The sequence below is a fragment of the Sebastes fasciatus genome, chromosome 19, assembly GCF_043250625.1.
Source record: "Sebastes fasciatus isolate fSebFas1 chromosome 19, fSebFas1.pri, whole genome shotgun sequence".
Classification (NCBI taxonomy): domain Eukaryota; kingdom Metazoa; phylum Chordata; class Actinopteri; order Perciformes; family Sebastidae; genus Sebastes; species Sebastes fasciatus.
The window spans coordinates 26,561,204-26,575,155 of record NC_133813.1 but is presented as its reverse complement, the minus strand read 5'-3'; the positions used below and the strand labels follow the sequence as shown (position 1 = coordinate 26,575,155).

The window sequence follows — 13,952 nt, the reverse complement described above, 5'->3', positions numbered from 1 at the left end:
AATGGGCCTTCGGAAAAATGGGCATTTGTTTTCGGGGTAACAGACCGTCGGACAAAAGGTTTTTTTATTCATATTACACCTTCCAGACATGAAAGAAGTATTAATCTTCTCATAGCTCTCCTTTAAAGCATCCTAAATAACCACGTGTACTGTGGATTCATAGTAACACACAGGACAGTGATACAACTCTGACAGATTACACTGAAAAGATGAACAAATAATAAACTGCTGTACTATGAGCCTGACCGTTACCACATACAGTACCAAACACTGTTACTGATTCTAGTTTAACTTGACTCATGATGACTGATGTTTCACCAGAGAAACAAGGACGTGTTTCCTTCCATAGACGGCGTGAATAGCAGGAAATGTACTAGCTGACCAAACAGCACAACAAAACAAGAACACCGCATCAATACGGGACACTTTTAATCCTGTGTGACACGTTGTACTTCCTGTAAGTGTTAGTGTGTGTATTGAATGCTCATGCTCTGTGTGCTTCCTATAAACAGGGATATATTATGGTCAGAGTGAAAGAAAGAGAGAGAAGTAGACACAATAAGAGAGAGAGAGAGAGAGAGAGAGAGAGAGATGTGTGTGTTTGCTGCCTACTTAGTCATGTTTACTCCAGAACAAGTCATACAGTGTGTTTCATGAGTAAACAGAGCCACGATGACAAATACTGAACTACACATTAAAGACATTTTTAACTTAAACAGATTTCTATTTGACCAACGTTCCATCATGTTTTAGCATTATGAATATGGGTTTATGTAAACAGATAAATCTCAACAGCAAGCTTAGAGGGGGCGGTACGGGGGGGACGGGGAGGTAGGACCAGAAGGCGTGTAGGTAATTGTTGTGGGTGTCAGGTTTACAATGTGCACAGTACTGTGAGTAATGCCCGGTTCAGACTACACAATATCAGCCCGATAATAGCCCGACACGGCCGCCGTAGGGGATCGGGAACGATAAATGAGTGTTGTGTGCGAAAATCAATCGTTTTATCTCGTGGTGTGTCATAGTACACAATAACCGACGCTGCGTCTGGGACGCCTCACGACGTCCCGACAGAAAGTCTAGCATGTTTGATTTTTTGTTTTGCTTTCCATGACGTGTTCCGTCATGGTCGTGAATTTGACCGGCTGAGCACAGACGCACACAGCTGTAAACAGAAGCACATGGCTACTTATTATGCAGAATGATGTCATTGGACCTTCCCCGCACAACTGCTGCCAGACCTTGCGGTAGGATATTCAATCTAGGTAGTGTCGGAGTAAAAAACACCGCCGTTGCGTCTTTGTGCATGGAGCATCCCGTTGAGCGCCCGCTTTCTCTTCTCCCTGTATATTATATTTGTATTATTTCCCCTGGAGCCTCGTGGGCCCCTTTACATGGTCGGGCCTGGGGGGGGCTTGAGCCCCGGTCAGCCCGTATATTAAGACGGCGGTTCCGGGAGAGTGTGTATTGTCGGAACAGGGGACCGACGTGTAGTCTGTCATGTGTCACGGCCAAGTCACGGCAAGAATTTATGACTCAATCGTCTAATCTCACACAGTGACCATCGTAACTGTCAAAAATATCGTGTAGTGTGATCCTGGCATTAGTGAATCCCATTGTGACACACTGTGAGATGTGTGCGGTGTATTATCTGCTACTGGATCAGTTGTAAATTGATATTTCTGCTCATTTGAAAGGTGGATTTACAGATTTTTGTCTAGAAGTTATTATCCGGGTTGATATTGAGGTACTATTTCCATTTTTTTCTATTGGTAGGGATATTATTGTGGAGTTTGATGCAGATTAGATTCTGTAAAGTTTGGAGAGTTGTTTCGGGGTATTTACTATGGTTGTGATATTTTTTATTAATGGGGATGGTTTGGGGGGTTATTGATAGAGTTCATTATTTGGATGTACTGTAAATATTGTTCTTTGTTGAATTTGTCATTTAACTGTTCAAAGGATGATAGTGAGTTATTTGTAAAGAGATGATGAAGATGTGTGATGCCCTTCTCCTTCCTGTACCCATAGAACCCATTTTCATTCACATATCTGGAGGTCAGAGGTCAAGGGACCCCTTTAAAAATGACCATGACAGTTTTTCCTCGCCAACATTGGGCCCAATGTTTGGAGCGTTTATTTAGCCTCCTTCACTACAAGCTAGTATGACATGGTTGGTACCGCAGGATTCGCAATTCCAACTTGCGTTAAAGAAATTAGTGGCGTTGAAACGAATCTGCGTTGACGTTTTATAACGGCGTTAACTTTGACGGTCCTAGTTGACATCTTTAGTTGATATCTTTGGTTGTGTTTAGGTGAAATAGAGTAGGTCGACCTGTCGTGTTAGACTGGGTGACACTTACAGAGACGGTGGAGCTGGGCGTGTTGGTTCCATATCCAGAGGAGGGAAGGGAGGCCAACGACCAGCGGCGACCATCAGTCCTGTCGCACAACATCAAACACAAACACAGTCCATAAATTATCGAGAAATTACGATGCTGGTCAGTGAGAAGACTTTACAACTATCCATGTTTGAATTAAAAACATGTAAATTAACTCTTACAATCCTAATGATCACATGGTTATAGATGAATGGGGACCTTTCTTTGCTCAGTTACACAACATGGGACAGCAGAAATTACAGAAGAAACTAGATGCCAGAATGATGCAAAAGAAAACTTCAGTTACTACGAGACAAACTAACGAAGCGGGTATGAACTATAAAGGGGGAGGGGGGTGGTCATGAAATAAAAGCCTAACATGAAGTTACCTGTCTGCTCTGTGGCAATGACTGTGGATTATAATAAAAAATACACAATTACATGATATCATGTTGAGAAATAGTAGAAAATAAATATATTGATGCTGTTTTTGAGAGCAGAAATAGACCGTCGTTCGGCTACAACTCAAAGTTCAGCTTTTCTTTTAAAGAGTCTGTATCTGACGAGTGTCCCTCTGGTCTTTACCGGCTGATCTGTTCAGCAGCAAATCAAGTAAATATCTGTGGTAGTGTATGTAATGTACCTTCGTGCAAAGGAGAAATGAGCAGAGGCACTAGGAGAGAAATTCCTAGGACTGTCTTGTGGGCTTGTTCCTGCAAAAAAACACAAGATAGAACACATTTAAAAAGAAAACAACTCAATAAGACCAGATTCCAATTTCAATCTGCAGCCAAAACAAAGACCGATTCACTGATTAATAAACCAGCGCTGGCTGCAGCATCACAGATCAGAGGCTGATGTCTGCTCATCTTTACTTCATTGACAGACTTAAGCTGTCGCCATGTTGAGAGCTGTGTGGAGGCAATAGAAATGCTCCTAATCTCGCATTTATCACCTTTAGAAGATAAAAAACTATATATATATATATATATATATCCACATACACAAATCAGTGGGAACATATATTATGGCTTATTGCAGCTCAGGTGATGGAGGAGCTATACAGCTGATCCAAGTGAAATAATTACAAGTGCTACAGAAAGTTTAATGAAAACCAACTAGAGCTGCAACAAAACATTATTTTATTTGGTTTTTAAATTTGCAGATTACTGTCTTGATTAATTTTTTGCTCTATAAAATGTCAAAAAATAGTAAAAAAAAAAAAAAGAATGACCATCACAATTTCCTAAAGCCGAAGATTACAGCATTCAAAAGCTCCAAATCCAAACTGTGTTGGTAAAGGAGGTTGCACTTCACGGTGGAGTGCTAGCACATCCAAGATTTCAAAATCAAAGACAAAATACTATCATTTCACTTTATATAGATATTATCATGTCATTACAATGTGCTTTCCTATCACATTTCTTTCCGTTTATAATCACATAACAGGACAAAGAAGAGCAGCAAATTCTCTTATAGGGAAATAGGGAATGAATCTTTTTCACTTCTAGTTGATTATCAAAATAGTTGTTAGTCATTTTTCTGTCAATCGACTAAATGTTTTAGCTATAAAACCAACAGCAAAACATAAAACTGAACAGTTCTAACTTAATATTTAATATAACAGACATGTAGTTTGTATAGATCTGTCTACCACACACGCTGACACTTTACTGACAGCTAGAACTAAATTAGCTCTAACTGAAACGTCAGTATACTGAAGTAGTCGGTTTAGAAGACAGAAACCAGACAAACTAAATACACATTCCAAAAGTATCATTTTCATCAACAACATAATCACTGAATGCACATTGTTCTGGACATTTTCTGTTTGGCTTAATGTCAAATGTCACCTGTTATCCTACCTTCCACATGGCAGTAATTGTCAAACAGCATCTTTAAGCCAATTTGTTTCTAAAAGCCTCACAGCATGCCGAAATGTGTCTGAATGTCCAACGTGCACAGTGTAGTTTAATAATCTCTTCTCACTGATCCTAAATGTTTAAACCTCTGAGACACGTTGTGATAGTTGTAAAAGTCTGACAGGCACATCACAACTGCCTTCATGTTGCTATAAAAAGTCGAGGCAGGTCTTTGAGGAAGCTCAGTTCAAACTATTTAAAGAGTCTCTGCACACTTTACAGGTTCAAATACAACAGAACCACTGAGAAACTAGGAGACTTTACATGTAAAAATACATTTTAGAGATATGAAGAATTTGAAAATATTCCAATAAATGACACCACAATAAGCAAAAATAACCAATGTAGGTACAGAGTTCAAAGGGTTAAAGACATCAGTAATTCTGTATTACATGATTATGTTGTGTTATAGAAGCTCTGGGCCTCTGAACACTAGACTGTAGGGACTTTGTGCCGTTGTGGTCCAGCATTAATCAGACATGGTCCATACTGGGGGACAATGACAGCTCCACTGACTCTGGTTAGTGATGAATGTCACCTACTGTATGTGACTGCACTGTAATCTTAAATCACAGCCAATTAAAGATGAAAACCTCTTCCTTTGGGAGTTAGACAGATTATCTACTGACTATTAGGAACACTAACAGGAAATACAGTTCAAGGTAAGGTGGTTTATAAAATGATTCATGATCATGAACGAAGGTTTGATCTGCTGCAACACACGACCAGAAGAGAAACATCACATTGATGTAGAAACCTTCTTCATTATTGTGTATACACATTGCCTGCTGTAAATGGATGAAAGGATGTTTTTCTTACCTTTGGTACCAATATAACAACTGAGCCACAGCGTCAGGTCATCCCAGCGCTGAACACATCCATTAACAACAACATAGTGGCTCTCTGAGTCCATCTTAAAGACGACAGTAGTACAGACCAGACGCTGGGAGTCTGCAGCTCTAACTTTGCTGACCGATGCCAGGAAATAAGACGCCCTGTGGTAAATGAGGCCTGCCCCCCCCCCCCCCCCCTCTCTGCATTTCCTGTCTGCAGGCCACCACTTCCTCACCCAGCACAATCACCGCCCCTCAACTCGCCACTGTTCACTTTCATTCTGACCCAAACACCACAGAACTGACCTGACAAGCATGACTGACTGAATATTGTTGCCTGTTTACCTTCCGTGAGACCGTTATCTATGTTCTCGCCAAAGCAGTCAATCGGTCAGTTTGTTTCTATTGTTGTGACTTTGGTTTGTTCAGACACACCAAAGTCACACAATAGCACAAACAAACTAACCCGAAGGAGGCGGCGGTAGACCAGCAGCTCCCGTGTTCTGAGAGGGGAAATTACTGTAATCTTTCAATGAAGTTGGCAGCTTCTGGTGAGAACACAAGTGTATACAACGGCATCAGTTCCCCGTCGGAAAGGGTCTGTCTAACGAAGAGGTAAAGGGGTGAAAATATTCAAAATATATCACACACGTAAACTGATACCGATTAATTTAGGTGGCTAAAGTACGTTTTGCTGCCGGACCTGTCAACAGAACTATATTGCTTTGGTTCCGTGTGGTCACTCCTGTATACTCCGATCGTCATCTACTGTCGGTAACACACTGACTATGGATCAGAACCTCATAGAACCCCACTGAGAAACACCTGAACTATCCCTTTAACCTCCATCTACTGTCGGTAATACACTGACTATGGATCAGAACCTCATAGAACCCCACTGAGAAACACCTGAACTATCCCTTTAATGACTTTGATAACTTTTTAATGCTTTGCTTTCGGTCATTGATCGACGTACCAGACACGCCTCTGCATCCTATGTTGTTGGAGCCAGTCGACTCTAATTAATGTGTACATTAACGTGTCATAAGATCAATACAGTATGAGGGTGCCAGATAAGTGCTGGGTCAAAGAGAGGGAAACGCAGGAGGATTATACATCTACTTGCTTTACACACAGATTGCAGTCCTGTTATTGAAGATTGTGAGTTAAACTCCCCCTCTGTGGGGGTGTACTTTGTACACTGAAACAGTGTCTACATATTAATTAATAGACAATGCAGGTGTACGGTAGATACACTTACCTGTCAGAGATGAGAGAGGGGAGTGAGGTCGTGGTAAACCTGAAGACTGACCGCTTCCTATCAGACTCTTTCTGTTGCTCGTTCTGCAGCTGTGAAACCACACAAGTCAAATATTAGACATTGCTCATCACATATTTCTACAAATCTCAACTCATATGTCCATATTATTTTAGTTAGTCGATGTTGTAGTATATGCTCCTCTTGGTAGTATTTGTACATCTTTTCATTGTGATATAGAGTTCTGTCAACCTCTCTGTCTTGGTATCATTCTTGTCAAATGTTGTAAAAGGAAAAAAATAAAATATTTCATATCTGAATTTGTGAACCTGTAAAAACATTTTCAACAATTTTGAAATTTCAAAACTTTACTGTCTAGAAAATTATGATAAATGTTTTTTAAAAGTAAAAAAAACAACATTAAAATTCTACACATTCAGTAGTTAGTTAACTTAGTAGTAGTTAAGGTTGTTTTAGGGCTGTCAAAGTTAACGTGATAACACGTTAATGCAAATTAGTTTTAACACCACTAATTTCTTTAACACATTAACTCAACTTGTGATTTTTAGGTTGTAGCGGCTCAGTTCTAAAGCTAGAGTGAAGATGCTGGTATATGAAACTAGAAAACCTGATGAATCCATCGGTACCAACCATGCCACTAAAGGTTGGTGAGGAACAACTGTCATGTCCATCTTCAAAGGGGTCCCTTGAGCCCTGACCTCCAGATATGTGAATGTAAATGGGTTCTATGGGTACCCACGATTTCCAATAATAAATATATACATACATTTGCATAAAGCAGCATATTTACCCACTCTCATGTTGATAAGAGGATTAAATACATGACAAATCTCCCTTTAAGGTACATTTTTAAGAGATAAAAAATGTGATTAACTATGGACAATCATGTGATTAATTGCGATTAAATATTATCGATTGACAGCCCTATCAAAAGTTTTTGAAATTTAGCTACTGTCTAGAAAATTTTTATATATGTTTTGTTATAGTTTTTAAGTTAAAAAAAAAAATCTACATTTAAATTCGACTAATTCTGGGGTTAACATACATTTCAACAAAAGAAATATTAGGTAGTGGTTAAATTTCACATTAAATATAATGTTGCTACCATAAATATCTTCTCAACATGTGTCAAAAGTAATTCATCTATAATGATCAACATCATCACATCAGTTTCCTCTCTGTGGAGAAACAAAATAAAGAGTAATAATATGATATGTATTATATCAATAATATTTACTGCAATCTATTTAAACATTACATAACAGTTATTACAAACACTCAACTACATGTATTTCTGACCGAATATTAAATATGCCCTCTATATACACTCCAGGGTGTGTTATAGTCCTGGAGTGGACAGTTAATATCGGTGCATACGGTGCCATGAAAACAAAAGACAGAACAACCTGCTTCAGAATGCTTCTATGTGTGTTGATCATGTTAAAACAGGACTGTGACTCACAACGGACCACTGGGATCAACAACATGTGACTCAGAATTGGAGCCCAGTTTTTAACCTTGAGAGAAAAATGAACTATTTCAACATAAAAAAGCAGCTTCAATGTTCAATGTCCCGATTAGTCTCGGGGTTTATACTTTTAAATTAGAGGTCGTCAGTGTGGGAACACATAATGCCTGAAGAACATGAATTCACTTCAAGGTCGGAGACTCAATGACATTCTGTTACATAACCTCCTCAGAGAACTGAATTTATAAGATGTTATTCAATAATGATTTCCCTCCTGTGCATAATACAAACACCAGAGAAACACATTTATTCTCCAGTTTCTCTCTCAGTGTGTGTGTGGCTGTGCTTTAATGACCATAGTATTCTTATTGCCAAGCTTAAATCTTATAGGTTTTCACCTTTAGTTCTCGTTATCTGGCAGAACACATTGAGTATTTTTCAATGGTAGTTTTGTTGTTCTGTATACTCAAATGTTGCTGGAGCTTCTCCGTGCACCTTGGACGTAGGTGATCCTTACTCTGCTTCTACGACGGCAGGTCGTATGTATGCAGATGACTCAAATTTGTTCTGTTCATCACAAACATTAGTGCAGCTCAGGGAGAGATTATATACATTTATGTTGAGTTGCTTACATTGCCAAATTAAATTTGACATTTGGTAGTAGGAATTAAAACGATTAATTGATTAGTTGTACTACTAAACTATTAAACTATTCGCCAACTATTTTGATAAGTGATTAATCGGTTTGAGTACTTTTTAAAGAAAATAAAAGTAAATGTGAATATTTTCTGGTTTCTTCTCTCCTCTATGACAGTAAACTGAATATCTTTGAGTTGTGGATAAAACAAGACATTTGAGGACGTCATCTTGGGCTTTGGGAAACACTGATCAACATTTTCTGACGTTTTATAGACCTAATAATCACTAGATTAATCAACAATGAAAATAATCGTTAGTTGCAGCCCTAGTAGGATTATTCTTATAGATATCAGTTGGCCAAATTACTGGGTGTTAAATTAGTTAATTTACTGTCTTAGTGTGATCACAGTGAGGACATTGTCTTCTGTTATGATTGACGCTGTTTGGCCACTTGTTTCTGTCAGACCTGGAGTTCTTATCATTTGGTCAAATGCTGCTACAGAACAGAGCAGCCGGTTCTTCGTTGTTCTTTCTTTCTTTAATGTAATGCATTGTTGATATTTATTTATTATTTATGTGCATTCTTTTTGTAAAATTGTTAACAAAGACCAAAATAAATTACTACTACTTTCCCAGCGAATGTGTTTGAGATGTATAAAAAACAACCAACATCAGAAGTGGATTATCTTTCAAAAAATCACTAAAACTAAAATGTATGAATCTCAAATAGACTTAGTAACTTTAGTTTCTTTGTATTTTGGATCCTTTTTGGTTGTTTTTATTTTCTTTTTGTGGCTATTTTTGTGACAATTAGATTTTTTGTAAGCTTCAATTCACTATTCGTTCATATTACTTATTTTCTGATCTTAATATTGTATATATTATCTTGTTTTATTGATACTGTGTTATTTATATTGTTATTGTTTTTGTGTGGACCCCCCGGACGACTAGCATCCTTTTTGTGGAAGCTAATGGGGATCCAAATAAAGACTAAAGAAAGATCTTTTATGAGGAGCAGAAACACAGCGCTGCATGACTACAATGTAGAGTTCTTTACTCCGGTGATAGAGATACAGAACAAGCATTCATTTTAGGAGAGAGAGAGAGAGAAAGATGTCAGCCAGTCACAAGTGCAGCTCGCCTGTCTCGGTGTTGCAGCATTGATCCTACAAAATGTTAAAATGCAGATTCTGGGCTTCTGCAATGACGCAGAGTTGTGTGAGCAGACGGCCTTCATCTCTTTGTCAACACTGCTGAAGAGCAGCTCCTACAGGCGCCACTGCAGAGGCCTCACAGCTTCACTGTCACTTCAGCAATAGTGAAGAGAGAGAAACTTTTTTACAAGAGTTGATAATAAAGTTGATAATAATGATGTGCAAAAAGCTCTCAGCACTCCACGCTAAGCTCCCAAATACTTACAATACACGGAAGCCTGGATTTACCTACGACTGCTCTGATAATTTGCACCAGTCAGATGTTATCTTGTTTGTATATTAAAGCTTTGGTAGCAGGAAGGTCAAGCCCTGCAGGTGTCCAGGAACTGATCACTTCTCCAAACTAATCTAGGTGCCGCCTTCAGTCTCATGTTCACAAACGTTTATGTAAAAATGAAAACTACAAGAATAGAAGAACAGAAGCAATCGGATTTACCCTCTCGGGTCAAAAGTTATTGCAAGGTGTTTATTATTATTATCATTGTGGCCTGTAGATACATAATTTTTCCGATTTTTATGATCACTGATGTGTTCAGGTTAGTACATTTTTGGAAAAGAGTGCAGATTTAAAGTAACCCCCTACAGTATGTATTCTTACCGCTGGCAGTGCTGATAGTCCTTGCTAGTATTTTTAAAGGTGCAGTGTGGAGGATCTGGCAGCATCTAGCGGTGAGGTTGCAGATTGAAACCAACTGAAACATCTCCCTTGGGATGACGCAAAACGCAATCGTATTTTCAGGCGATTATAACCTAAAGGAAACATACTTATTAATAAATTATAGATCCCCCTAAATGCTGTACACTGTTACTTTACCAAGTGTTGTGTGTACATTCCACAGGCTAAATACACAAACCATACCTGGCTATATTATTTCATATTACTCATCATCTAGCCTTGGAACATAGAAGACCCTTTGGAGGGATCAGAGGTTGATTAAACGGGCTGGTTTTAACAAGGACTCCAGATTTATCGGTGGACGGGAGGGAGAAGCCTCGCTCCTGCTTAATGGCATTAATGAGCAATTAGCCACATGCTAATGTCTAATGTGATGATGAATAGACGACAAACAAATGTGCATAAAGAAAATATGAGTCTATCAGTGGTTGCCGTGGCTCGGTGCTCTTATGATAAATTAGAGGATGTAAACTTTTAATGATGCTCGACGTTGCAGAGAAGATTTCTGGTATTTGGATATTGAAGAGAGCAATGACCTTCAGGCAGAGGTCAGTAAGTTCTGAATTAAAAGTTTAATGTGATGTGAAGATGATGATAAATGTGCATTTAATGGAATCAATGTATTGATCATGTATTATCTAATGTGGCACACAGAACCAAAAACCTCCAGCAGTGGAACAAACAACAGTGGACACCATGAGTCCTTCTGAGCAGTTTAGTTGATTTCTCTGAGGCATATGTGGGAAAGAGCTTCTGTATCAAAAGTTCACATAACTGTACAAGATTTGATGAGTGGAAAAACCAAAGTGATGTTCATTTTAGACAAATTCAAAAGGCGCTGAGGCCAACTTTCACCTTTTTAAGCCTAGGAAACACCTGATCAGACATTGGTCCTCATGCAAGGATCAGTCGTACCAACAGATTTGTCCTTAAGTGGCACATACAAGAGATTTAACATTATTTATGGCATTCACCAATATTCTTGTAATTTGAATTGTCTCATGAGTGGTCCAGACCCGTTGTACGAGTCATAAAATCATGAGTCTCTTCACGGAATAAAAACTTCAGACTTAACTAAAAAAAACATAATCTGAATGAATTTGGACTTTAAATATGATACTGAAATGAACTCAAATAAAATGTATCACTAAGGCATACTTCATGCAAAATTAATGTTCATCACATCATTATTATGAGAGGATTTTAAAAATTTAAATTTTTTTTTTATATTTCAGAACAGTGTTTTTTAGCGTGTAATGGTACATGTCCACAGGGATCGCCTCGCCTCCCAGCAGTGGACACTTGATGGGCTGCCACTACACACTCGGCACCTGATTGGACACACTTCCCTCGTGGGCCGCTGTCCCCAGCTTTCAAACTGGAAACAATATGGCGGCTCATTTGAAAACTTTTTCCTCGTATATTACGAAAATAGCTCACCAAAATGTGTTTCTGAAAACATTTTAGGTGAGAAATAATCCCTGCAGTTGGTGAATCTGTCCTCATTTTAGATCAAAGTTTTACAGGAGTTTCCAGAATTGGAAAGTTGTGTCGGGCGCACCCTGATTTGCAAAAAGTAGCCTCGACCTCAACTTTATGCAAATGAGGAGTTAGTAACGTGACGGTCCTTCTCTCCAAATGTAACACTACGCTACTAGAACGGCTGCTTTCGTAGACAACGAACTGAAGCATGGAAAGGACAGATCCTTTGGAAACGTACCATAGCTTCATGTAAACCATTGTCTCTTTATTTCCATGGCGCTGCTCTGATGACATGTTGTTTACAGCTGTACTATTAATATTTCCCAATTGTTCCAGGTCCTCTAATGCAATTACTGATGCTGCTAAACTTGTCAGTTTGTGTTTGCTGGTTTCTGACTGCAGGGCGTGAAGCTCTAAAGTGTGAAAGTCTTGTTTTTACGTTTGCTAACATTTTTGTGAATGAAACGTTATCACCTTATATGGCAGTTTTTAGGGGCAGGTGTTATGCTAATGATAAAGATATACAGTAGTTTGTCTTGTTAAAGGGACTGTTTGTAAGAATCAGAAATTGCTTGTTAACAGCGACACCTTGCCGTGTTAAGTCAACTAAAGTCAGCGTCCTGTTGCTTGCGCTCGCGCTTGTGCTCGCTCTAGATAGACATGAACAAGCATCGCTCAAAACAGTGAGGTGACACACGTCAGCTAAAAGTACAATATCACTCTATATTTCAGCTGCTTGGCAGTAATGTTAGCTGACCAGACGAAGGTCTCTCCATGAATCAATGCTGATCTTAGTGTTGGCTTTTCCTGCCTCAGCCTCCCGACCGCGGCCGGAGGGAGCAGGGGAGACACCGGAGTTTTGGTTGGAGACGATAACGTTTCTCTCTGCGGAGCCCCGTCACTCAACAAGACACGGGAAACCTCTGTTGGTCTGGAGGAGCTGCAGCAGTTATTTCTGCACAAACGTCCACTGTACATTCACTAGGTATTCTCAGAGCTAAACTAAATCTTCTGCATTGTGGAGTTTGTGCGCATGCAGGCGAGAGTGGAACGAAAGAGCGCGGTGAGTGAGTGAAGGCAGGCAGGCACGAGCAAACCTTTCAGAAAAAGGAAGGGATTTAGGATAAGAATATTGCATGCGCCCCAAAGACAGAACAGAAGTATCCCGAGCTGCTTGTAGCTCTTCTGTTGCTGCCCCGTTGTCACCTCCCTAAATCAGAGGGGAAACCCGACTTTGACTCAAATCCCATTGGTCCATGTTTACTCAAGAGGTTTCTAGTGTTAACCTGCAATCAAGAGTGTGTGGACACGTGCCATAAATCATTTATCGTGATGGGGAGGGAGGGAATAATATCTGGTGCACAGGTGCTCAGTCAAAGAGGATCAGATTTAACGAGATCTATTTATACCCTCTCACTGTGGATTAGGCCAAGAGAATGCCACACTGCTGCCCAATCAACCCTCTCACTCACCATCCCACTGTTTCTACCGTTAGAACACCTATTAGAGAGTGGAGTGCCACTCATGGGGACATTAAAAGGACTGCTTCTGGATTACTTAACACAATAAAATCACAGGTTATGATGGCACACGGGCCATCTGCATCCCGTTTGATGCTGAGCTGAGCTGTGATGGAGGTACCTCTGTGGCCAGAGAGGCTGAGTGAGGGGAGAAAAGGTGTTGCTATAGTGAAGCTTTAAAGGAGGGATAAAGAAGCCCTGGGCTAAGACGATAGGGAGAAAGTAGGCCAGTGTTGTATGCTGTACTGCAGATGTGAGAGATTCCTGGAACGGATCCATAGGAGGGTTTACCAGTCTAGGTTATATGCAAAACCCCTCAACCTCACCACACCATTGTTGTGTTACACAAGCGTAGCTGCATCTCTTTTTCTACCACTAAAAATACTCCATAAAAGGTGTTTATCAAAGTTTTGGTTATGATTTTAAAGATTTATTTCACTTCTCCACTGCCCTACATTACTGGAACTCTTTATCATTACAAAGTAATCTGAATCTGTCAAAAAGACTTTCTTAGATTTCAGTGTGCTTACTTATTTTG

At 39.5% G+C, this 13,952-nt stretch overlaps 1 protein-coding gene across 15 annotated transcripts in view; it reads right to left on the bottom strand.

Moving 5' to 3' along the window:
- The window catches only part of mast4 (microtubule associated serine/threonine kinase family member 4), a 118,294-nt gene that overhangs the window by 26,700 nt on the left and 77,642 nt on the right, over nt 1-13,952 (bottom strand). For 9 of the 15 annotated variants that reach the window (XM_074617246.1, XM_074617252.1, XM_074617248.1 and 6 more), the window contains 4 exons: nt 6,398-6,486; nt 3,025-3,094; nt 2,771-2,791; nt 2,364-2,442 (listed from right to left, as the gene is read on the bottom strand). In XM_074617246.1, the coding sequence (XP_074473347.1) occupies nt 2,364-2,442; nt 2,771-2,791; nt 3,025-3,094; nt 6,398-6,486 (259 nt within the window). The remainder of the gene's footprint in view (nt 1-2,363; nt 2,443-2,770; nt 2,792-3,024; nt 3,095-6,397; nt 6,487-13,952) is intronic. The other 6 variants (XM_074617247.1, XM_074617250.1, XM_074617251.1 and 3 more) reach the window with 1 other exon arrangement.